Source organism: Copadichromis virginalis, linkage group LG19 (assembly GCF_057382275.1).
Source record: "Copadichromis virginalis isolate Kocher_CV1m ecotype Utaka linkage group LG19, C_Virginalis_male_GT1.1, whole genome shotgun sequence".
Taxonomy (NCBI): Eukaryota; Metazoa; Chordata; class Actinopteri; order Cichliformes; family Cichlidae; genus Copadichromis; species Copadichromis virginalis.
This window is the reverse complement of record NC_140636.1, coordinates 6,413,999-6,439,866: the sequence shown is the minus strand read 5'-3', so window position 1 is coordinate 6,439,866 and position 25,868 is coordinate 6,413,999. Positions and strand designations below refer to the sequence as shown.

Below are 25,868 nucleotides of genomic sequence, written 5' to 3'. Positions count from 1 at the left end.
TCAGATGTAATGAGAGGTAAGCTGGGGGCACTTCAATCCCACCTTTCTTCACGGTTTGGAAAGCTCAGCTTTACTCCTCCACACATAACTCTTATCATTTCTGCACAGCAGTAGTGTAAATTAGCCTTTATACACGTAGTGTTTTGCCCATTTTAAAGAAACAGATCTTTGGGCAGCTTTCCAAGCCACTGATTTAAACCTCGTCCTCTTCCAAAAGCGCTGCCGCAGCAGGTATGGCTGGTAGGAGTGGCTCTGCAAAGCTACTCGGGTCTCGCTTTTTTTCCCTGGAGGCTAGAGGCAGTTAGAACAGCGTCCTCACTCACCGGCTCCATCCAAGCTCTGCACTGCCTGCTGGGTAATGCTCATAGGATCAGAGACTGGACTTTTTAAACAGAGCGCTGATCCAGACTTCCTGTAGTGGGGTGCTGGTTCCACAGATCAACAAAACCTAAGAACACCGTACCAGCAATCCACCATGGTGCTGGCAGCGTTATGGTCTTGGGCTGTTTTGCTGCCAGTGGTAGTGGTACAAGCTGGATGGAATAATGAAGAAAGAGGACTACCTCCAATTCTGTAACTTCATCTCAGATCAGCAGCAAGACAGAAAGTTGGACACAGCCGGGTGTTCCAAAGGGACAATGATCCCAAACACATAACACGACTGGATTAGGAAAAGATAAAGCAGGCTAACAGCCCCAAACTCAGACTTGTTGAAAATTTGTGGAATACATTTCAAATCTGGATTCATCCAAGGAAACCAACCAATTTGAGTAAACTATCAATTCTGCCAAGACGATTGGTCAAATATCCATCCAGCATTATGCCAGAAGCTTGTCGATGGCTACCAAAAGCATCTGGCCGAGGTACAATATGTAAAGGGATATAAAACCAAATATTAGGGTATAATTGAGTATTTTAGTATACTTTGACTCCACGTGGATTAGAAAAAATTCAAAGTAAATTCCAACTTGTGCAGCCAATTGTTGTTTTTGGGGTGATTCGAGATGTGCGCTCTACAACAGCGGTCCCCAACTCCCGGGACAGAGACTGGAGCTGTGTGGTTCTGGGCCGCGAGAGCTGGGGCTCAGGTGTGAGATTGGTGGTTTCCCTGGGTCTTTTCCCGTGTGTTATAAATACATTTTCTTTCTTTTGGTACCGGTACTGGTTTTATTTTGTTGCATTTATTTGCGACACCTTAAAAGCTGGTTTGTGAAAATATTGTCGGACATAAACCGGTCCGTGGCGCACAAAAGGTTGGGGACCGCTGCTGTACGAGCATTTCACCCCAGAAAAACATCACGTGATAACACTAAATACCACTGAACACAAAAAACAGTATGTTAAAGAAACTGTTAATGAATGAGAATGACTATATCGTGTTTTGATCTGTTTAAAACATCAGATTTAAAAAAACGTCCATTTCGAATTTAATGTATAAACTGTAAACTGTTTGGACAGATAGTCTGATGGAACCTTTCTGCTGAGGAAGTAGAAGAAAGTGGGTTTTTGAGATGTTTCACCCGGAAAAAAATGGGTGAAAACCAAGAAAAAGAAATCTTAAGTTATCTTAAAAAAAGTTTAGAGAGCTGTAAAGAGTGGAACTGTCTCTCCAGACTCAGTCAAAAACAGTCAAAAAGACCATGTAGTGTGTCCTTTTGACAAACATCTCACCATTCCTGGCGAAGTTGGCGATGGCCAGCGCTCCCGATAGCTGCAGTTGGGTGTTGGAGCTCTGGAGCCATGACAGAACATCCTGGTACACCAGACCTGATCCTTCACCAAAACACTTCTGCATGGACTCATCTGACACACAAACAGTCTTTTGAAAATAACTGAAAAAGCAACGTGATTTAGATTCACATGCAGCAGTGACATTAGGTAAATCAATACACTAGTGCACCAACACCAGAGATTACATATTCGATTGGTCACAACACATTCAGTGACAAGTGCAGTGCGTTTCTTTTATTTACTAATTTTTGTTTTGTAACTCGACACAATGAACGTATTTACTGGACACTCAGAGAGAAAAATGCATCTTTCCCTGACGGTTATTAGTCCTCGTCACCAGTGATTCAAGTGTGCCTGTAATCAGTTTTAGCCAGATGATCAGACATATGTTCTACCTCCGTGCTCTTTGAGTGAAACAAAATCCAATTTTGGCACTCCCCGTTTTTTACTATTAAATGAGCCACTAAATACTTGCTAAATGTAGCTGTTTCTGAACCAATCATAGATGTTTCTTGTATAAATGCTGCATCTGCCCAATGTGATTTGAGATAAAGCGAACATCTCTTAAGCTTAATGGAATTATTAGCACCCCTGCTATGCCATGAAATTACTCTGTCCCTATATTATTAATACAGGATAATATATGTTCATATGGTATCCTTTCTTTTGTGCTTCCACTCTTTAACATACCTCTGACTTTTGCCCAGGAACAAACGTTTTCAGAAGTAACCACAAAATACCAAAATACCCCTCCCCTTGAGTAAACAACCTGTCAAACCCACCAACAAACAACACACCCCTCACTGTGATGAAATCCAGTGCTATGTGGTCATCAAACCTCATCTACAAGAACGGAGTCACAGCATGGCAGGGAAGGTCAGCGTGAGCCAAATATTCTTTGTCTGCAACTTTCTACGTGCTTTAATAATCTCACATTCTTTTTCCATGCCCTGCACCTCTGTTTTATGTTTCTCCTTCACTGCATCATCACTCGCTCACATTCCAGGAATGTCTGGAATATTCCAACGATAGTGTGGCAGTGGTGTGGTCTTTGGCTCAAGGGGCAGCGGCAGGGAGGGTGATGGAGCAGGTGGAGATGTGGTTCTAGTGAGGTCTCCTTCCCTTTTTAGTGACCTGAGACAGCAGTGAGGAGTCAGCTGCAAAGACGTCGGTGCCAAACGAAAGAAAAGTGTCTGGATCATTTACAGAGAGGTCTCAGCTGATGATCATTATCCAGAATAGGCAGAGTTAGGTCTATATATATATTTGGACACTGACACAAGTTTGTTTTTTCCCTGTGTACCTAAACATATTCATGTTGTGAAGACTCTCAGCTTTTATTTGAAGGTATCAGCCTTTAAATTGGATGAACTCTTTAGAATTTCAGCTCTTTAACATTTGCCACTCTGGCAAATGACCAAAAACAATGGGACACTTGAGTCAAAGCCTATTTCAATGCCATGTGTGGACATTTCCTTTGTTGTTTCATTATCAACTAAGCAGGTTTGGAGTTGACTTGAGGTGGTGCTTGCATTTGGAAGATTTTGCTACGAACAGACAACATGCAGTTAGAGGAGCTCTCCATGCAGGTGACACAAGCCTCCTTAAACTGCGAAAACAGAAAACAAACACCTGAGAAATTGGTACAATATTGGCAAAACCTACAGTTTGGTAGAAAGAAATCACAGGTGAACACAACGACGCAAAAACACCTGCAGGTCCAAAGAAGACAACAGTGGTGGATGATCGCAGAATCATTGTCCATGGTGACGATTCCACAAAGAAACAGCAACTGAACGTCGCTGCAGTAAAGTCCTGGAGGCGCATTCAAAAGGAGGAAAGCCGGTGATGTCCATGAGTTCAAGGCTGCAGGCTGCCACTGCCAGCAAACGGGTTTTAATCAAGCGTTAGAAACGATTTTTTTATTTTCAGCTATTTAATTTGTCCAATTACTTTTGAGCCCCTGAAATAAAGGGATTGTGTCAAAAATGCTTTTTGTTCAACTGAATTAAAGCTGAAATTCTGCACTTCAGCTACATCTGAGTCGTTTCGTTTCACTGTGATAACGTGCAGAACAACATTGAGAAAAACGTTGTCTCCGTCCAAATACTTGTGGACCTGTATGTACACCACCTGTGCTATCAGAGGTTTGATATGGTCTGTACAGTTTTGCACCTTCTACACGTTACTTCACTCTAACAATCACAGATTAAGACACTGCTGCTCTTTCTAGCTGGTCACGCCTCTTTGATGTCTTCAGCTTCTAGCCAGCTGTTCATAATGCGACGATCTGCCTCTTCCAGTCTCTCATTTCTGTCGGCAATATCTGTGTTAACTGAACTTGTGACGTTTTCACAGCACAGACGTCCTCCTGCAGTTGTTTAAGCACACTACTGAGTTGGGACAAAGTTCAACAAAAGCATTCGATGCAATACTCCAGGCTGTTAGAACTTTCAGCGTGGTCTCTGTCACCATGCTTGCATAGCTTCTGCCCTGTTTAGCAATGCCACTCTTAGATGTCATTGAAATAAAAAGAAACCTCTCAACACTAAGGGAAACTACTTACAGACAGTAGATGCCCAATGAGAGGCAAAGGCAGGGGGAACAGAGGTTTTGCTCAGGAGCTCTGCATTATGCGAGCGTCTTGGTGAGTGGATCCCAGCGCAGTGCAATTTCAGCACTTTGTCTTCCTGTTTGTCATCTGACCACTTCTTCCTTTCAAACCTACACTAAGACAATGTTGTTGCTATGCATTACGTACCCCCTAAAAGCAGGGACACCATTAGGTTGGAGGCAATCTTGATGCTGCAGAGGTCATGTGGGTCAGACCCTCCCTGCAGACTCCGAATCATCTCGGATAAAGCTTCTGGGACTCCTGACTCTGCAAACTGTAGTTTCAGAGTATCTGGTGGCACAGAACAATTCATTTCAATTTACTCATAGAGCACCGGATCACAACAACAGTTGCCTCAGGACGACAACCCAACAAGTTTTACTACTGTCTCCATTAATCATGAACATATGCATGAAGAAAACTAATGTTTGGACTTTATTTTGTTACTGAGCAGCACATGTGGTAAAAGTCTTTGAGTGCTTTCATAATAGGAGACACATTTTCTTAGTTCAAGTCAAGGCAATGTATTTCACAATAAATTGAAAACAATAAGCACATGCCAAGGCTGCTCTCCATCTCCCTCAAGCTTCCTACAACCCAAACTCCAGAAAAGCTGGGGCTCTGCGTAAAAAGTAGAGGAAAACCAAATACAACGGATCTGCAAATGTCGTAGACGCATTTAAACTGACATTAAAACACAGAACACTGATTTAATATTTTAGTAGCTCATGAAACGTATTAGCTCATTGTGAATTGGATGAAAGCAGCATGTTTCAAATAAGTTGGAAGTGGAGCAACAAAAGGTTCGAAAAGTACACGGTACTAAAAAGAACGTTTCACCGATCGATTAAAAACATGCCCTTACCACTCTCTCCCAGAGAGCCCAGTATTTCCAAAATGACATGTCGGCGTTCAGCATCAGGGGCCTGTTTCAGCTGAAATATCAGTACATCTGCAACATCCAGCTGTGCCAGCGCCTCCCTTGCAGAGTCTGCAAACACATGTGGTGTGTAATCAGCTACAGAGTTAGTGACATATCATAATCACAGCAGAACAGCTGCACAGTGAATCGTTCTTTTTTCATTTCTGAAGTATTAGCCCACCTCCCTCTGGGACACCTGGATATGTTAACTGTGTAAGCTGTAATTAGTCACCCCATTAGATCACAGTAGCTAAAAAGAACTGTGGCTAAGGAGGTAGAGCAGTTCAACAGGTCAGTGCTCTGAGCAAGATACTGAACCCTAAATCTCTCCAGGTGCATGCCATATTAATACCAATACATTTGTAACGTACAGTTTGTTGAGTAGTTCGAGTGCTAAAGCATGGCTAAACTCAAATGCTAAATGCTTTCTTCTGTTAAAAGGCTTAAAAAGATTACTCTGGCCTGATGTGGTTACCACAGTGAGTGACAAAGTATTTACTGTGTCAGCCATTTATCTCTGGCATGTTGCTCACAAAAGAAAACCCTCCCTGCTTCATGTTTAGGGTTGCAGGCAGTGTTGGGTGTAACGCGTTACTGTAATTAAGTTACTTTTCCACTGAAAGAGTAGAGTAACTGATTACTGTTCATTTTTAGGTATTTCAATTACAGTTACTTACAATGTACTTGCGTTACATGGTAAAATAATTAAACTGGCTGAATATTTCATTTCAATCATTTGTCTTCTAAACGTAGAAGTAAACTCTGCCGCTTTAACATGGCTGTAGTGCAGCTGCGCGTCATTTCACACCGGTTTGCTGCACAGTCGTTTTCTACAGCGGAAGCTGTCGGACTGAAGCGAGTGGCTGTTTTTTGAGGTGGACATATTCCCGTCTCTTCACTTTTCTGAAACGAGCAGACAAGAACATTACAGTAATATGTAAAAACTATGGGGTGCTGTTCATAGCACGAGTCATCTACTGAAGCGCCTGACACGGAGCATAGACGAACACTTCTGAGCGATCCTTGTTCATCATCCATGGATAACACCGCGGCAACTCCCGCTAGGCAGCAAAACCTGATTTTACTTCAGCAGCGCAGAAAGCGTCTGAAGGTGAGCTTAAAAACGACTGCAGGCTACACTGTGGAAGAGATGCTGCCGCTGCGTACTGCAGAGTCTCCGTCTTTATTCATTATTTAAAGAGTTTAATTTCTATCGTCTGCCACTCGAGGTTTAGAGGGATTCTAAGAAGTATTTGGTTAAATTACTTATTTAGTAATTAAGTTACTTTTCTGACACAGTAATTAGATAAGTATTTAAAATACAATATTGACTAAGTAATTAGTAATGAATTACTTTTTTAAAGTAACTTACCCAACACTGGTTGCAGGCACATTAATTAAAGGCAATGCTGTAGCTGTAAAGAACATGTGTAATCACTAAAGCACTGACGATCAAACTACATCTAACAGCACTTAATACAAATAGTAAATAATCACCCATGTCTGCCAGGTTACACAAGGCCAGCAGACAGACGTTGACCAGTGGATCGTTGTCAGGATACGCCCTCATTATGGAAACGAGTCTGGGGATTACACCACTCTGGACCAACTGGTCCTGCTGGTATGCTAGGTAAAAAAGGTAGGGGACAGAGATAAGTGTTAAGGAATAAAGTGGGAGACCTCTAGATATCCATTTTTATCATTTTGTTAAAAAATGGATCTCAGAGCTTTTTCTCAGGATGATGACAAGTTCTAAGCGTTTAACGAGAGGCAGTTCTGTGGTACACGGACTGGTTCTTATCGAGCTCAAAAATATACGTGAATGAGGTCGCTTTCTTGTTACCCGGAAGCATATGGTGCAGAGGAGCGCGCACTCAAAAACGGATCCCAACAAATTGGCGCTTTGGCGAGTACGTTTGCTGACAGTAACACCGTGTGATTCAGCTAATAACAGGGATTTCATCATTTGTGAAGCCAGGCTGAAAACACTCAGCAATCTGTGCGACTGCATGTAATACAGCTTAGCTGTAGCATTTGTAGCTGACGCTTCAGCTTCTGGGTAACGAGGAAATGACGTCATTCACGTAGATTACTGATTGGCAGCGCTAACTCGAAACTTCGAGTGGCTTTTCTCAAAATTTTGAGTTAATAAATCGAAATTTTGAGTTATGGATCCTTTTTTTTTTTTTTTTTTTTAGTGGCGGAAATGGGCTTCCATAGAAACTAGTACACTAAGACAGTGTACTGGCAGGCTTACTCTACACCAGTTAACCATGCTTTGAATGCTCCAGCGCACCCTGTGTAATGTTGTTGACTGTGTGCCTGCTTTTATGGCGACAGTCTCACATATTTCAAAGCATAAGTTAGCTCCTATATAACATTTCACGCTATATCAGTCCGATTATGGCAGGATCTGGACAGTTTTGGCAGTCAGGAACAAAAATAGGCATCATACAGTTATTTTATCTTGCATAGTGCAATAATGGATGCAAAGCAACGCTGCATCTAGGAAACCTGACACGTTCTGAAAGCAGCTCGCATGACTGATCTGTAGTTGCCTAACATGATGTAGTTACCATGACAAGAATATCATGTAGTTTGGAATTAAGATCTGTCACTCTCTGTAGCCTTCAAAAGAAATCAGACTCATCAGCACACTGAGAACGCCCTGCTGACGGAGCCAGCAGTGTCCCACCAACTCACAGTTGTCAAAGCAGATGCGCCCGATGGCCCTGCCAGAGTTCAGCAGCATTTCTTGGTCATCGCTGTTCAGATGGGGAACCAACACCTTCACCAGGCCTGCCTCGATGCATGGCTCCCTCACTGCAGCTACAACACATGCAAGGACATTAAACCTTGTAAACGCTGGTATATTTTAAATGCTATGTTGCATATGTTACTCAACAGCTATGAAGCAACCTGGTGTTTTAGTCTCATGACGCATCACTGGAGCATAAGCATTTTTTAAAAGCATCACATTTTCAGCCACTCTGTGTGGAATTTAAGTGCATTTTTTCATATCAGAAATAATATTAAAAAAAACACAACAACCTCGTACAGATAAAACGTCAACCCAGTAAGTTGAAAGTGGCACTAAACTAAACCAGTTTGGACGTTTTCTAAAGTGGCTTCATCTGTATAATCCTACACATACTGGCTTTAGGTTACTTAAAAGGGATAAAAATGTTTCCTTATACACTGCAATATATTTTTATTTGATATTTAATAATTATTGTAATTAAAAATAAACATAGTACAAGGTCCTTAACATGAGTTAAACTGGTTTTAAGGACCTTGTAGAATCCTAAAGCTCTTCAAAGAGAACATGAGACAAGACAAAATAAGGAAGCTTATACTGTACAAACTGTTTTATGAAGCACACCCAGTTTTATAGTATTCAAGTGTTCTACCTTCTCGGGCCATCTCTGCCACCACCAAAGCCACCTGGCAGCTCAGACTGCTTTTTCTCTGTAAGGCCTGAGCCAGTATGGGTAGAATACCACTTTTGGCAACGTCGATAGCAGCATCTTTCTCTGTGAATGCAAAAGTCCGTTCATTTAGAATGATAAAATTCACTGTGCAATATGTGATGTTAGTTGAAAAGTGACTCAAAAAGTTGATTCTGTTCATCTGGACGAAGCGTTTTCAGTGGGACAAATGTTTCAGCACTCAGCTGGGGGACTTCTTCAGTCTCAACTGACTGCAGGTTTCCAACCGTAGGCTACGTCCACACTAGCCCAGATAGATTTGAAAACGCTCCGCGTCCACACTAGTGTTTTCAGTCGTTTTCACAGAGTTGTGCGTCCACACTGAAACGGCCCAAAACGCTTATGTTCCAGTCCTGCGCATGCACAAAAGCGAGTGAGAATTTGAAGAAAAGCTATCTGGAGCATGCAAACTGATATTAATCTTAAACAGGGCTGTCAAAATTGAGAGCAATCAAAACAACTGCTGTATAATGCCCTCCGCTAGCTTTAATTGGTCACTTGACTGCATCAGATGACTAAAATGTGTCATCATTTTAGAAAGTCCGCGTTTTCGAGAACGTTTTGAAAACGCTGTGGTTTTCCTTGAGGAAAACGCCGTCTCAGTGTGGACGGGAGACCAAAGCAGAGAGAAAACGATGCAGTGTGCACGTAGCCTTAGAAACGGTGCATTTGCATAATGACTGAAGCTAGCACCACTGACTAACAATGAGCCGTGAGGTCAGTTTGATGATCTTTAATATGCAAATTGTCACAACTCAATAAACATTGATCAGTGGCCATGAGTACCATTCACAGAGAGTTGGGGAAAGGCTGCAATCACAGCATTGTAAGATGGTGACAGATGTACCCTTGGCCTGACGAGGTGGCTCTTCTGTGCTGTGCCATCTGCTTTGCCAGAGGTCGTTTGGTTTCCCTGATGTATAAATCCTGGAAATCCTCCTGGCGCTTAACAGCGTACACCATGTTACCGTTTGTGCCGAGAGGACCCGATCTTCAGGGTGGACCGGTGTTTTGTGAAAATGCGTCTCAGCTGTTCCAATAGTCCTGACACATAAAGGGTCACTAAAGGTTTTCGCTTCCATCTCTCCTCGGTCGTCTGGAGCTTTCTTCAAGTGCCTTCCCAGTTGGATATTTGTCAAAACTGGGATAACCACATTCACTTAGCACATTCTTGGTATGATGTTCTTCTGCTTCCCTGGCTGCTTTGTCTGTGGGGATGGTATTCCTCTCTGATGACACCCAGTTTGTGCTCCAATGGATGATGAGAGTCAAACCTTAAATACTGATCCGTATGTGTAGGTTTATGGTACTCATTAACGTTTAAATGTCTCCCATTACTGATGGAAATCTCACAGTATAACTTAAGGCTAGCCTGCCATTTATCGACCGAGTTAATGTGATCAGTGAACTCAGCACGTCCTGAAATTTGATTTCCCCCCAGGTGTCATCCACATACCCGAACCAATGACTGGGCGGTGTGCAGGGTAGGATACCAGAGTAAAATGAGTTTGTCTCATATGCTCACCGAACAGCTGGATCTTTGCCTTCTGGAGGACTTTTGTTGCGCAGGCCCTTAACTGAAGATCTCAGTTGCAGACTTTTAGGAGTAATCCTGTTTTGGTGGCAGCTGTAGTCAGCCATCTCTCGTGCTGTTTGCTCGTACTCACGTACTAGCTTTAGGCAGTCCTTGTCAAAGTGGGTTAAAATGTCTTCATGCATGAACATTTCTCCACTCTCTGTGAATGGTACTCATGGCCACTGATCAATGTTTATGACAATTTGCATGTTAATGATCATTAAACATGGCCTAGTGGTGCTAGTTTCAGCCATTATCCAAAGGTACTGTTGATAAGGTTGGAGAAACCTGGAGTCAGCTGAGACTGAAGAAATGTTTCCCACTGAAAACGTCCAGATGAACAGAGTCAACTTCCTGGGATGTGTGTGTTATATGACTTACTCTTTTCTAGCAGCGCAGCCAGCACTGTATCCAAATGAGGCTTGAGCTCTTCTTCAATCAGCTCTGTACTCACACTAATAGCTTTTAACGCCTCACACAGAGAGTCTGCCACACACAACAAGAGTTAGCTGTTAGCTTTAGTAACACGGAAGTCAAGGTGAGCCATGCCATTTTATAGATAGCACACAACTTGAATAAGATTATGATTCTGACAACGAAGCAACTAAAAATTTGCCAACAAGATCTGGAAAATCTGTAGCACTGACAAAATAAGGAGCTGGGTTACCTTGTTACCAACACAAAATCGTAGACAGATACTGGTTAGTGGCTACCAAGCACTAAGTCCTGTATGCCTAACTTGGCATTCAGGTTTAAGTGATCCTATAATTCAATTCAGTTTAATTAAATTTTATTTATACAGCGCCAAATCCCAATAACAGTCACCGCAATGTGCTTTATATTGTAAGGTAAACCCTACTATAATATAAAAAAAAACCCAACCCAACAATCATATGACCCCTATGAGCAGCACTTTGGCGACAGTGGGAAGGAAAAACTCCCTTTTAACAGGAAGAAACCTCCAGCAGAACCAGGCTCAGGGAGGGGCGGGGCCATCTGCTGCGACCCGTTTATAACAGGACATTTGTTCGTATCTGTTGACAGGCTAAGCTTACAATTTGTTACATTTTGTTTTGTAACCCACAACACAGCAAGGTGTTCATACACACACATAATAAATAGTGATCGTGTTACCTGACATGAAAAATAAAAAAACATACCAACGCATGGCTTCTGGAACCTTAAGAATGAAGTTTGACTGAAAACTTGTTTTGTTGGAGAAATGTTAGACTGAAATGAAAATGGTCCACTTACAGAGAGCTGAATTTAAAGACAACAAAAACCAAAGTGAAAGCATGGAATTTAATTTCATTTATATAGCGCCACAACAACAGTTACCTCAACACGCTTTATATGACAATACAAAGAATGCAACAATCAGAAAGCCCAGCTGTTGCACGGCAGTGAGGAAAGACATGTTTTAAAACCCCTCCTTTAACAGGAAGAAACCTCCGACAGAGCGGGGATCAGGGAGGGGCTGCCATCTGCTGCACCTGGTTGGGGATGAAGGACTGATCCTTCACAACCCAGAATGATATACAGTAGATTATACAGCTCCACAGTGAGCAGAGGGTCCGCTACAGGACGTCAGGCTCTTAGGCCACACTTATGAAGTCTGTTTCTGATTGTTTGGTCAGAGACATTCACATCCAATTAGGGCCGCTCGATTATGGCAAAAATGATAATCACGATTATTTTCACTGAAATTGAGATCTCGATTATTTGACGATATTTATTTAACCCTTTAAGACCTACTATAGAACCAAGTCCACCAGAGCTTATATTATTTTTTTACATGCTGTAGTGCCATTTGTGGGAGCATTTCAAGTTGCTATACATCAATACAACTGTTATAGCCCATATTTTAATAATATGTATGCATTAAGTCCATAGTAATTACATAAATTGCAAAAAAGTGCAATAAACTACAAAAAATATTGAAAATCGCTTTTGTTTTGTTTACATATATTTCTACTTGGAGAAATTTAAGAGGTTTATCCCTCAAAACTTTAAATACAATAAAGTTGCAAAAAATAGTTTCCCACCACAGGAAATTTATTTTGAGTGTCTTCATAGTTTTATTTTGGAGATACAGCAATTTTTATATACTGCAGGAAAAACAAAAAACAATCCTATGATGCAAATTTGCAAAGAAAACAGCAGGTGCATCATTTCACTGTGGGAAGTGTTACGAACAGCTGATGGATCGGCAAAGCGTGTTTCTGGAATATTATGTTTTTGTTCCTGCAAGCGCTTTTTATGCAATTTTTGCAAAGCTATATGTGGAACGAAACCGTGACCGAGGACAAGCTGATGGCATCAGATGTAAGTACAACTCCTCCGGTTTCGATTAATTGAGCAGCCCTACATCCAATGGCCTGCTGGAGGTCATTTTGTAGGACTCTGGCAGTGCTCATCCTGCTCCTTGTTGCACTGCTGACGGCTTAAAATATAAATATATAATAAAATTCAAAAATAGTGAGAAAACAGTCTGGAAAGATAAGGACTATAAACATTCAAGCTACCCTAATTAATAAAGCTTCATTATAAGCAGAAAAGACACGATGAAAAGCAGAATAATCAACAAAGCAGCAACTGAGAAAAAAGTGACAAACTGGCATTAGAGCTTTAGCCTGCGAGATTGCCGACGTCATTATCCGACAATTAAAAATGTTTTTCCTATTTTCTTCTACAAGTCTTGGCAGCGCTCTTACGGGTATTGTAGCTGATATGATGCTCCACCACATGCAGAACGTATATGAAGAAGCTGCTGGAGACCAGAGCTACTACCACTAAAAACCACACTAGAGTCCTGCCAACAACACAACTTCTTCAAGAAATCATCAGCTGAAAGTCTAACGAGGTCAGAAAGAAAAGCGTCTGGACTTCTTTCAGCTGCATGAAGACGGGACTGGGACTCTCCACCAATTGACTCTTAGAACTGAAGAAGCTTCTTGGATGAGAGGTGAAACGTCTTCAAGCAACTTAAAGAAGTCCAGAAACTTTCCAAGCTCCTTAGACTACGATGACCTGGATGACTGAGAACCTTCGCAGACATCAGCTGAAAGGTTAACAAGAACTGGGGACAAATGTTTAATTACATCAAATATCAGGAGTGAAAATCCTCCTTATTTTTAGAGTGTTTTATAGAGCTTTGTGGACTGGTGCCAGCTGAACTACCTCCAGATCAACGCCAGTAAAACCAAGGAGCTGGTGGTAGACTTCCGCATGCACAAGCATTCTCCACTGCAACCACTGAACATCCAGGGTATGGACATTGAGGCTGTGGACAGCTACAGGTACCTTGGTGTTCATCTGAACAACAGACTGGACTGGACTCATAACTCAGACGCCCTCTACAGGAAAGGGCAGAGCAGGCTGTACCTGCTGCGGAGACTCAGGTCGTTTGGAGTGGAGGGCCCACTCCTGAAGAAATTCTATGACTCTGTTGTGGCTTCTGCTATCTTTTATGGCGTGGTCTGCTGGGGCGGCAGCATCTCTGCTGGGGACAGGAAGAGACTGAACAGGCTGATCCGAAGGGCCAGCTCTGTTCTAGGATGCCCTCTGGACCCAGTGGAGGTGGTGAGTGACAGGAGAACGGCGGCTAAGCTGTCATCCCTGTTGGACAACGTCTCCCACCCCATGCAGCAGACTGTGACAGCACTGAGCAGCTCCTTCAGTGGGAGACTGCGGCACCCACGGTGTGGGACGGAGAGATTTCGCAGGTCTTTCCTCCCCACTGCTGTCAGACTCCATAATAAAGACTTTAACTGATCAAGCACACACATCCATACATATGCAATAACACTAAGTGCAATAATCCTTTCTGTCATCGTTGTATTTTTACTCAGTTGTATATAGTATTTGTATTTGTATTCTATTTTTATCTTATTGTATATTTTTATTTTATTTTATTCTACTGTATATAGTATTTTATTTTATTCTATTCTGTACAGTTGTGTACTGTATTTATTCTTATTGTATTCTAATTTTTGCCTCATAACTTTTGCACTGTCCACTTCCTGCTGTGACAAAACAAATTTCCCACGTGTGGGACTAATAAAGGTTATCTTATCTTATCTTATCTTATCTTATCTACTATTTGCCAAATTCAGCTGAACTCCCACAACAAAATTATATTTCTCCTAATCCTGATCTTGTACAATATATAATACGACTTACATGATGCTTTTTTCCCTCTTTTACCCACCAATAAACAAAGTCTTGGTTAAACTTAAACCTTTAAATAAGTATAAAGGAAACAACAGATTTTTCAGGAGCCGTCCAACACTGATGTTTCTGATGTGGTTGGATAAAGTCTGAACAGTTTACACGTGCCAGCAAAGGGCTGTGCACGCTTGCACATTTCTTCAACCAGAGGCACGGAGCATAACTCAATAACAAAGCTAAAGAGCTTCTTAAACACATACAGTCCATTTCAGTCAGACGCACACACAGAGTGCAGATGGTAATCACCTCGGCTAATCCCTATAAAGTCGATTGAAAATAGCCCGGGTGGAGGGGGCTAGGAAACGGATACACACACTTGTATGTCACGATCTAGCCCTCGTGTCCTTCTGCATGTGTAAAGACACTTATAGACTCTTCTGTGCTGAGCACTTGTTACTACAAGCCTCATTCAGCCAGTCGCACACACATTCATACAACCACTTTCTTCTGTAGCGTTCATCCACACACACTCAGACGAATGAAGCGCAGGCAACTCGGCATCTTGCCCAAGGATATTTTGACATGCAGACTGCAGTAGCCAGGGAATCGATCCATCAACCTTTGGATTGGTGGACAACCAGCTGAGCAGTCAGGGCGGCACTGTGTGCATGCGTCTGTGTTAAAGCACAGGCCAACAATTTCCTAGTCAGTCTCACAATGTAATGCCAAGAAGTCCCCAGGGTGCCTATATACAAACGTGACTGCATGCATGGACACAATAACAGCAACAACTGGGAAATCCAATCCCATCAGTCCGTCCGCCACTAAATCCTGTCACTGTGATGCTCGTTGTGTTTATTCCACTGTTAGACTCCGCGGTACATTTTGGATAGTACTGGTATTATGATGGTATCTATGAGCAATGAGGACGCAAAGAAATGGTTCATGCCTCAGAGCAGCAGTCAGCAACGCCACAGACCGGAGAAGCCGCTGCACAGACGAGGCTGGTTGTTTGATTGTGTGGCTCAGCTGGTAAGTTTATGTCCATCCACTGCTGAACTGCACAGTGCTGCAATCTTACTGGCCGGTGGCACAAACAACTCACTGTTGCTGGTCTGCAGAGTGGCGCAACAGCACAGTGCACCACGCCGGCTGCAAATCGTTTTACCTTTTATACAGAGCAAGAAAGGATAGAAGCATCACACACACAGAGGCTGTAGCTACTCACCAGTGTCTGTCATGGCTGCTGGCTAACTGCCTTCGCCTGCTTGCTAGCACTGAGTGCGCGTCTGTGTGCAGAGAGGCCGCCCTCCCTGATTCAGTCAGGTGTGTCCCGCCTCTCACTCTGCCTGCTTCCCTGTCCTTGCTCTTCCTCCACTAATCCTATTACCTAACTCTCCTTTTCGTTTGCCTCGCTTCACGCTGCCCTTCTCTGCTCCCACTGCGCGTGCGTCGTGTGTTCATTCTTTCTGCCTGACAAATTCAAAGTACAGGTGGTGAAAGAAAAGCTACAAACGAACAATATAACAAGCAAATCACGGTGATATTTACATATTTGATGTTTTTAAAAATATATTTCACTGCTATATATTATTGTATGTATATTTTTATCATATAAAACAAGGGACTAGTTTAGAGACTGATGGTGTAAACATGATATCACATAGAAAAGACTGACAATATCTGCGGAGTTTTTACAAATGAAATACAAATATTTCTGGAGCTTTTTAAATGTTTTGGGAAAACAGGCTATAACTTAAGTGCGTGTCTGTGTGCATTGCCCTTTCTGATTTTTTCTCTTTTTGCATATTTCAGATGGTCAACTTTTAATATTTGACATAAAGAACTCTTGTAAACACAAAATGCAGCGTGTGATAAAAAGGTTATCCAAACCTTCCTGACCTCGTGTGTAAAACAAAAACAAAAGCTGATTGCCCTCGAATAAATGTGTTTGTCACTCTTCATGGCAAAAAAGAAATTTGTAATAACTGGCAATGAGACTTTTTCATCACTGTACAGGAATTTTTGGCCCACTGTTCTTTACAGACGTGTTTTAGTTCACCCACTCTGGAAGGTTTGCCTGGTTAAATCATGCTTCAGTCTGATTTGTGTCCAGACTTTGACTACGCCATCCCAAATCCTCTTTTTGAGCCATTCAGAGGTGGACTTGCTGCTGTGTTTCAGATCGATCACGCTGAATAGCCCAGTGTGTTAAAGATTCATTGTCATATGCACACTAAAGAAACATGTTTCCCCCCAAATTCTTCCTTTGCTGTCTGTAACAAATACCCAAGAGGAGAAAAAACACTTATACAATAGATAAATACAATAAATGATTTAAAAACAATAGAAATAATCATAAAGGATTATACTAAATACAACAAAAAGGGGGAGGGGCAAAAAATACACATGCATATACATATATATATGTATCACCTGGATCACCAGTTGAGAAAAAAAAGAGAAAACAAGCATAAAAACCATCGCGATAATCTATGTGTATATATATATCTATGTGGTAAATGGCCTGTATTTGTATAGCGCTTTACACATCCAGTCATCCACACACTGGTGATGGCAGCTACATTAGCCACCCTGGGGCGCACTGACAGAGGCGAGGCTGCCGGACACTGGCACCACCGGGTCCTCTGACCACCACCAGTAGGCAACGGGTGAAGTATCTCGCCCAAGGACACAACGACCGAGACTGTCGGAGCCAAGGCTCGAACCGGCAACCTCCGATTACAAGGCGAACACCCAACTCTTGAGCCACGATCGCCCGATAGCATTGTGCAGCACGTAAGAGCGACAGCGCATAGTGTGCTTTGAGGTAGCAGCCAAGAAAGGTGTAGTTTGTGTCTGTGAGCACCCGTGTGTACACCTGTGAGCATGAGCACGCTTGTATTCAAAAGGTTCCTTCATGTAACGATCTGCTAGAGGGTGTGGGGGGTGTTGTGGAAGTTTTCCATTAAATAAAGCTGCAGACGAGCGGTAGCTAACATTCTTTAATCAAACACACAAAGGACAGACAACCAAGCTTGATGAAGTCCCTGCATGAGTCCCTGCAGAGTCTGAGCCCAGCATGGCTCTCAGTTAAATATCTCCAGGAACAAAAGGCAGGACACAGCTGTTTCACACCTTAAGGTTCACACTCCCTTGCTGCCTCCCAGAGTCCTCGAAGACACAAAAGACTCTTCCTGTGGAGTCGTCTGCTTCCCCCAACTTCCTTACTGGACCCCCCACCATTTGTCTTACTGTATGAGTGTGAGACATGTTAAAATCCAGTGGCACCAAGGTATCATACAATAAAATAATGTGATTAATACATAAGTAAAAGAAATTCCTATACAGAGGCCATAGCCCCGTCCCCCAGGGCATGAAGCAGGTATGGAGGAGATCCAGGCTCCAGACATCCAGAGGCCCCCAGAGCATGAAAGTCCAAGGAAGACCAACGGAGGGGCAACCACGCCACTCTCCTGGAAAGAGCTGAGGAGAGGCCCGGGCGAGGGGTCACCCAGCACCCACGGAGCAGAAGCCAGAGGGGGTTGCAGTGACGTGCCCCTGAGCTCCACCGGCAGCCAGCTGTGCCAGAGGGGACTGAGCCGCAGGCCCAGAGGCCGAGGGCACCCCACCCCCCAAAGGGGCCCGACCGAGCCACAGGCGCCAGGCCCCGACAAGCAGCCACCGGGAGCCGGTGCATACCTGAGTACCCAGGCGCGGACACCAAGAACCACCAAAGCACCGATGTCTGAGGGCGTCAGCCACCGGCAGGGAGAGTGGGGAGACCAGACCATATAGACACAGACATGCCTCCCCTGCACCCTGGTGACACACCTGCACCCCAAGGCCCTGCATGTGTGGGTGATTGTGGTGGAGCGGGAAGAGGGAGACAGGTGGGGGTTAGGCAAGTGTTCTGTCGGTTACGACTGTGCACAAATTGATAGATTCCTGCAACAACACCTACCAGCTCTGTAGCCGCCATTTTTACTTCCGTAAACAGAGCACGTTGTGTGTGACGTCTTCTTTTGCGCATGCGGGCCGCTTTGAGGACCGTGAACCGTTCACACTAGAGCGCGTTTGCTGTCACATTTTATTTGTAGTGTGAGCAACATGACAAAAAAAATCGGATTTGATCAAAAATTGGAATTGAGCATAAAGACCTGCAGTGTGAACGTAGCCTAAGAGGCATGGCTGTGAGGATTGCCTGTTCCTGTCTATAAAGCTTAGTTTGGTTCAAAGCTGGTACAAAGGATTGTGCGTATAAGGTAATGTCCTCTGCTACCTGTTGAGTGGGCATCTGTAATCCTGACTAATGGTCAGCAGCACTTATTAGTTTTATCAGTTTCATAAAATATACTATACTAATGATTTACAACTCTGATTAATTGAATGAGTTACTATTGTCAAATACCACTGCTGCTAATAACAATAAAAATAAATAATGATGATAATAATCATGTATCAGAAGTAAAGGACCTGTCAAGACTGCGGGCAGCAGATCATGTAGAGTGCAGAGTGAGGGCAGGAAATGAACTTAACGAAAAGTGAACCATTTAATGATTCTAAAACAGTACAAAGATAAGAAAACCAATCAAAAATGAGAAACTAAAGAGAAAACCTGAACTGAAAAAACTGTAGAGGCTGGGAAACTCTGGGAACACAGATCCTGAGCGACACAGGGATAGAGGAACAGACGCTCTCACAGAGGAAACATTATATACATGTGACTAGAGTCACTAACGAAGTGGAGACATATGGGAACGCAACAAGAATATTTATTTATTATTTATGCATTTATTACTCTTCTAATGAATTCTACCCGTGTCCACCAGGGCTGGGGAGTGACCTGCAGTTTCACGCTCCTTCCACCGGATGGAGCCAGAGAGTACTTTAGCTCAGTCCTACCACTTTTTTTCCTTTTAGCTGTAATACCCTCTTTTGCACACACGGTGTCACACTCTAACAAATAAAGACCCGTGTGTACCACTTCTTCCTTTTTTCTCAGTTCTGTGGTACAGTGAGTTGAATCATTCGCCACAACTAATACAAAGCCATATCTCCATGCACGCTGGTGATTAGTGATGTGCCATACCACTGATCTCCTTTCTGATCCGATACCGAGTAAAATTCAGGGTGGTATCGATGACACTGATCCGATACCGATACTTTGTGCAAAAACTTAATGTGTTATTGTATTTCAGATTATAGCTTCGTAATGATTGCAGGACATCAGACTGCTTGTTCTTATTGTTTAATTATGAAGAATTATCATATAGAAATAAAGAACCTGAAGCTGTGTGTCGATGCTATTTGAACACACATATGTTGTCATTTAACATGTAGATACTTACCTGGACGCTTCAACAAAAACCTTCAACATTCACACTTTCCCTCGTTCACAGCAGTGCTGTGCCACACTACACATTTTGGTATCGATCCAGTACCAAGTAAATACAGGGCCAGTACTGTCGATGTGACTCAGGCAGCTAAATGGGGGAGAGTAGTGTGCCACGATTAATGAGACGAATTCTCAACTAGCAAATTGTGAAACATTTTAAACAGAAACTGGGTTTTTGGAGACCTGGAATGTTTTTGTGTCTTTCAGCACACAAAAAGCTTTGGACATTTTTCATAGTGCATGTTGGAGGTTTATTTTTCCCAAAGACATAATTAACACAGTTCAGCGGGCTACACACTGAAGGATAAAAGCAATGTATCGATCCGATACCAATACTAGTGTTGGTATCGATACTATCGATATTGATCCGCACATCTCTGGAGAAATCGGTTCAAGCTGACGCGCTCAGAAGGCACCTCCATTAAAAGCAGTGGGCCCATGGGCACTTTAGGACTTTCCATTTGGTTCTCACACTCAGGGCAGGGCGTGCACCATCGGAAAATTCGCCTGGAAAGTTATTTCCCGGTAGATTGTTAGCACCAACAACTGGGTATTTTCCTCTTGCGTGCGAGTATCACCATCAATTTTCATCACTTGGTCAAAGGCTGAGTGTAATATGTCATCACGAGACTGCTCTAGAGGAAAAGTGAAAGTGAAGGAGTGAATTACTGCAGCTGTTTCAGCGTCACATGCAGCTGAGTGCAGCAAAGTTGCTACACACTCCTATAGGTCGGGAATGCATCAAAGCACACTGCCCCAACAGGTGATTAAACCCTGGCCAATGCTTTGCCAGAATTAAGGGACGCATTAGGCAGGCGCTAACTGCAGCTGTAACTCTACACGTTTGAGTTTCACAAACACGGTCAGTTCTGTACTCAGGTAAGGATCTCTCCTAGTGGTGAGACAGTTAATTAAACTCAGGTGAGCAGGAACAAAGGATGGGAAGCAAAAAAGAAAGGATCACCTCTGCAAGACAAGGGCGTGGTTCGCTGCACACTCTCACACAGACAGAGAGGGAGAGAGCAAGAGGAGAAGAGACAGAAGGGCAGAGGAGCTTTGCAACACAGTCCTCTTTGGTAACATCTGGTGGCCACAAATATGAAGAGCAGTTTGAATGTGAGTGTATCACTGAAAGCCCTGGCAGCCAAAGCCTACTGCAACATGACTAAGAGAGGATACACATTTCTTTTTATACATTTTTTTTTAGAAATTGCCCACTCTGCTGTGGACACCTTCAGTCTATATATATATATATATATATATATATATATATATATATATATATATATATATACCCTCAGAAGGTCTGCTAGATGATGTTAATGCAGCACTAGAATCAGAATCAGAATCAGAATCAGAATACTTTATTGATCCCTGGGGGAAATTATTTTTTGTTACAGTGCTCCATTTTAAACCAACATTAAGACAAGACAGACAATACGCTAACTAAGAATAGTACAATATATACATATATATACATACATACATACATAAGTCACTTATAAATAAATATTTGGAAAAGAAACATGTGTAGTTGTAGCAGCAAACAGTGTGTTAAGTGGATGCGTTGTACAGGGAGATGGCCACAGGCAGGAATGATTTCCTGTGTCGTTCAGTGGTGCTTTTCGGTAATCTCAGTCACTACGGACGATACCTACAACCACGATTACCGACACTAACAAGCTGATCTACAATACGGCAGCAGTGATCAGTGAGATGCTTGGCTACAAGTTGAACAGCGACAAGGGGCAGTACCCTCCATGGAGAAGGAGGCTAGAGGGCAAGATCAAAGTAGCACGGAGGGAGGTTAGCCAACTAACGGAGTTGCAGAAAGGTGCGACAAAGAAGGTGCATAAGAAATACAGCAAGCTGTCCATACCTGAGGCCTTGGAAACTGCCAAGCAAAGACTCACAGCCTTGGCCAGCCGCTTGAGGAGGTACACCAGAGAGATAGAAGGCAGGAGAATAAACCAGCTGTTCTCCACAGAACCAGCAAAGGTGTACTCTCAGTGGCAAGGGAACAATAAGAGAACAGCACCACCAAGGCTGGAGACGGAGCAATACTGGAAGAGCATATGGGAGAAGGACGCAACCCATAACGGCAATGCTCAGTGGCTAGAGGATCTGAGGGCAGACCACAGCGACCTCCCTGAACAGGGTCCAGTAACCATCACAGTGGCAGATATCCAAGAAAGGGTCTCCAGTATGAAGAGTTGGACAGCACCAGGGCCCGACATGGTTCACACCTACTGGCTGAAGAAGCTGACTGCACTCCACGAGCATCTGGCAGCACAAATGAACCAGCTGCTAGTTAACGAGAGACACCCGGAATGGCTAACCAAAGGTCGGACGGTCCTGATCCCCAAGGACCCCAAGAAGGGACCGGTCCCCTCCAACTACCGACCAATAACCTGCCTCAGTACTACATGGAAGCTCCTGTCAGGCATCATATCGGCTAAGATGAACAGGCACATGGGTCAATACATGAGCGGGACACAGAAAGGAATTGGCAAGAATACCAGAGGCGCAAAACACCAGCTACTGGTAGACAGAACAATCAGCCGAGACTGCAAGACCAGACTGACCAACCTGTGCACTGCCTGGATTGATTACAAGAAGGCCTATGACTCAATGCCCCACAGCTGGATACTGGAATGCCTAGAATTGTACAAGATCAATGGGACCCTAAGAGCCTTCATCGGGAACTCAATGGGGATGTGGCGTACAACACTAGAGGCCAACTCCAAGCCCATAGCACAAGTCACCATCAAGTGCGGGATCTACCAAGGAGATGCTCTGTCCCCACTGCTGTTCTGCATAGGCCTGAACCCCCTCAGTGAGATCATTAACAAGACTGGCTACGGATACCGACTACGGAACGGAGCAGTTGTCAGCCACCTCCTGTACATGGATGACATCAAGCTGTATGCCAAGAGTGAACGAGACATCGATTCACTGATCCACACTACCAGGCTATACAGCAATGACATTGGAATGTCGTTCGGACTGGAGAAGTGTAGTCGGATGGTATCAAAGAGAGGGAAGGTAGTCAGAACTGAGGGGATTGAACTACCAGAAGGCAACATTGCAGACATAGAGGACAGTTACAAGTACCTGGGGATCCCGCAGGCAAATGGGAACCATGAAGAGGCCGCTAGAAAGGCTGCAACCACCAAGTACCTGCAGAGGGTCAGGCAAGTCCTGAGGAGTCAGCTGAATGGTAAGAACAAGATCCGGGCCATGAACACGTACGCCCTGCCCGTGATCAGGTACCCTGCTGGGGTAATAGGCTGGCCAAAGGAGGAGATAGAAGCCACTGACATAAAGACAAGAAAGCTCCTGACCATGCATGGAGGGTTTCACCCCAAGTCCAGCACCCTGAGGCTGTACGCTAAGCGGAAGGAAGGGGGCCGGGGACTGGTGAGTGTCAGCACCACAGTCCAGGATGAGACAAGGAACATCCAAGAATACATTGGGAAGATGGCCCCAACTGACCGAGTGCTCAGTGAATACCTCAGGCAGCAGAAACCCAAGAAAGAGGAGGGAGACGAGGAACCATCATGGAAGGACAGGCCCCTGCACGGTATGTACCACCGGCAGATAGAGGAGGTGGCTGATATCCAGAAATCCTACCAGTGGCTGGACAAAGCTGGACTGAAAGACAGCACAGAGGCACTAATCATGGCAGCACAAGAACAAGCTCTGAGCACAAGATCCATAGAGGCTGGGGTCTATCACACCAGGCAAGACCGATGTAGCGGTCCCGAATGACAGCAACATCAGGAAGAAGGAACACGAGAAGCTGGAGAAATACCAAGGGCTCAGAGAAGAGCTCGAGAGGATGTGGAGGGTGAAGGTAACGGTGGTCCCCGTGGTAATCGGAGCACTAGGTGCGGTGACTCCCAAGCTAGGCGAGTGGCTCCAGCAGATCCCGGGAACAACATCGGAGATCTCTGTCCAGAAGAGCGCAGTCCTGGGAACAGCTAAGATACTGCGCAGGACCCTCAAGCTCCCAGGCCTCTGGTAGAGGACCCGAGCTTGAAGGATAAACCGCCCGCAGGGGCGTGCTGGGTGTTTCATTCATATATATATATATATATATATATATATATATATAGATAGATAGATAGATAGATAGATAGATAGATAGATAGATAGATAGATAGATAGATAGATAGATAGATAGATAGATAGATAGATAGATAGATAGATAGATAGATAGATAGATAGATAGATAGATACCAAAACAGATAAAAGATTACGTTTACTTATGAACAGGTGGAAGGTCATCACTGCTTCCATGTCCCATTATGTCGCGTACTGGTTCGCTATCTCTTTCACCAAATCACCACCTAAACACACATCAGATCGTGACAATGATTCACAAGTCAGCTGATCACCTGACAGCTGAACCAAGCCTTGACACAATGCTTCTGAAGCTCAGCCTCAGCTTCAAACAGGTCATGACTATAACCTAGGTACTCCCAAGGTTTAGTATATTGTTGTGAAGTTGGAAAATGATCCTGGAAAAATTGTGAATAATATAAAGTTCGAATAATTGTCACATTGTGGTGTGATCTTGACCCGATTTTCACCAAAGTTAAATCAGCTCCAGCTGGTATTGGTATCTTGAAAAAAAAAAGTGGTCTGCTAACAGACAGACAGACAACCAAACTGAAGTGAATACATGCTCCAGCCCTTTGGGGGGAAATTACACTGACAGAATGTGTTGAAACATGTTCTGAAGTGTGTGAGCCGACGGGGAGTTAACAGGAAAGAGTTTCACCAGGGGTTTAAAGAGTGGATTTACCAGTTTTTTAACTAATGAGTAAAGTGTGTGTGTTTTCAAAATGAAATTGTAGTTTTTGTGAAAGTTTTAAAAGATTATCTAAAATACAGAAAGCAGTTTGAACGCACACTTTCCTTTAACGAGTCAGGGTTCATCTCTGATAGTGATGAACAAAGAATTATTTAGCTGTCTCTTTGTTGTTCTGAGATATTCCTCCTGCCCTCTCGTTCACACGTTCCGCTCGCAGCTATTTTCAGACAGAGAGCTTCAAAAGGCTGAAGAGTGGAGTCTGAGTACAGCCAGTCCTGCAGCTAAGGTGACATTTCAGATTATGTCTCATGATTTCCTCATATATTTTTACAGTATGACTGTATGGGTGTGTTATTTACTCTGAAAGCTGTTGTTACAAAGCTGGCACATGGTACCACGCACCGTACCAGTGTTATTTGTGCTGATGCCGCCTCCCTCAGACAACAGCAGATGTTAAGACTTGTCCTGCATTCTCTCTGAACACCATGTAGACATAGACCAAGTAGAAGAGAAGCCGAGCACATACTGAGGATCGAGGAAGGCGAGGCAGAATGAGACCAAATGACTGTAGTGATGGACATCTACTTCGCCACCTTAAAAATGTTCTTCAGATTAAATTAATGTATCTTAGTGATGTGCACTCCACTTATAATCTGACATTCCTTTAGTTTTTTTTCAACGCGAGGGGTCTTGAGTACTCCATTAGGCAAAATCTGTGTTTCTATTCTGTAAAGGGCAAGTAGATGACAGCATGTTAATTTCAGCAACGCATATCGGTTGAACATTAAGATTTGACATCAGAACATTTTCACTTACAACACAAATATTTAATTCAATTTCAGGGCAAGTGGAATAAGACCGTACAGCCACCCAAGATTTAGTCTGATTGACCCAAAACCAACAATAATAATAACAAGAAAAACAGGAAAGTGATATGCTGATTAAACCTGCATTAATTGTTCTGTGTAGACAAGAAAATAGAGAAGCACAGAAAGCCTCTAGTGTGGATGCAGATCACCTGATTGAGTGGCGTGATGTTCTGGGCTGAACTCCACAGACTTACGGAGCGTGCTCGGAACATCAATAAAATACCGTAGACTGTCCAGGTCTTGTTTGCAGTCCTCCAGAGTGCTGAAGTCGAATAAAGTAT

General features: G+C 43.4%; 1 protein-coding gene across 5 annotated transcripts in view; it reads right to left on the bottom strand.

Moving 5' to 3' along the window:
* Positions 1–15,951, bottom strand: part of LOC146685417 (rap1 GTPase-GDP dissociation stimulator 1) — a 28,167-nt gene extending 12,216 nt beyond the window's left edge. For 4 of the 5 annotated variants that reach the window (XR_014916676.1, XM_085441056.1, XM_085441057.1 and 1 more), the window contains exons 1-8: positions 15,730–15,951; positions 10,713–10,817; positions 8,678–8,800; positions 7,971–8,096; positions 6,765–6,893; positions 5,211–5,336; positions 4,493–4,636; positions 1,672–1,803 (exon numbers count right to left, since the gene is read on the bottom strand). Coding sequence is in view for 4 of the 5 variants with exons in the window: in XM_085441056.1 (XP_085297182.1) it covers positions 1,672–1,803; positions 4,493–4,636; positions 5,211–5,336; positions 6,765–6,893; positions 7,971–8,096; positions 8,678–8,800; positions 10,713–10,817; positions 15,730–15,742 (898 nt within the window). In the remaining variant the exon portion in view is untranslated. The remainder of the gene's footprint in view (positions 1–1,671; positions 1,804–4,492; positions 4,637–5,210; positions 5,337–6,764; positions 6,894–7,970; positions 8,097–8,677; positions 8,801–10,712; positions 10,818–15,729) is intronic. The other variant, XM_085441059.1, reaches the window with a different exon arrangement.
* Positions 15,952–25,868: the final 9,917 nt, after the last annotated feature.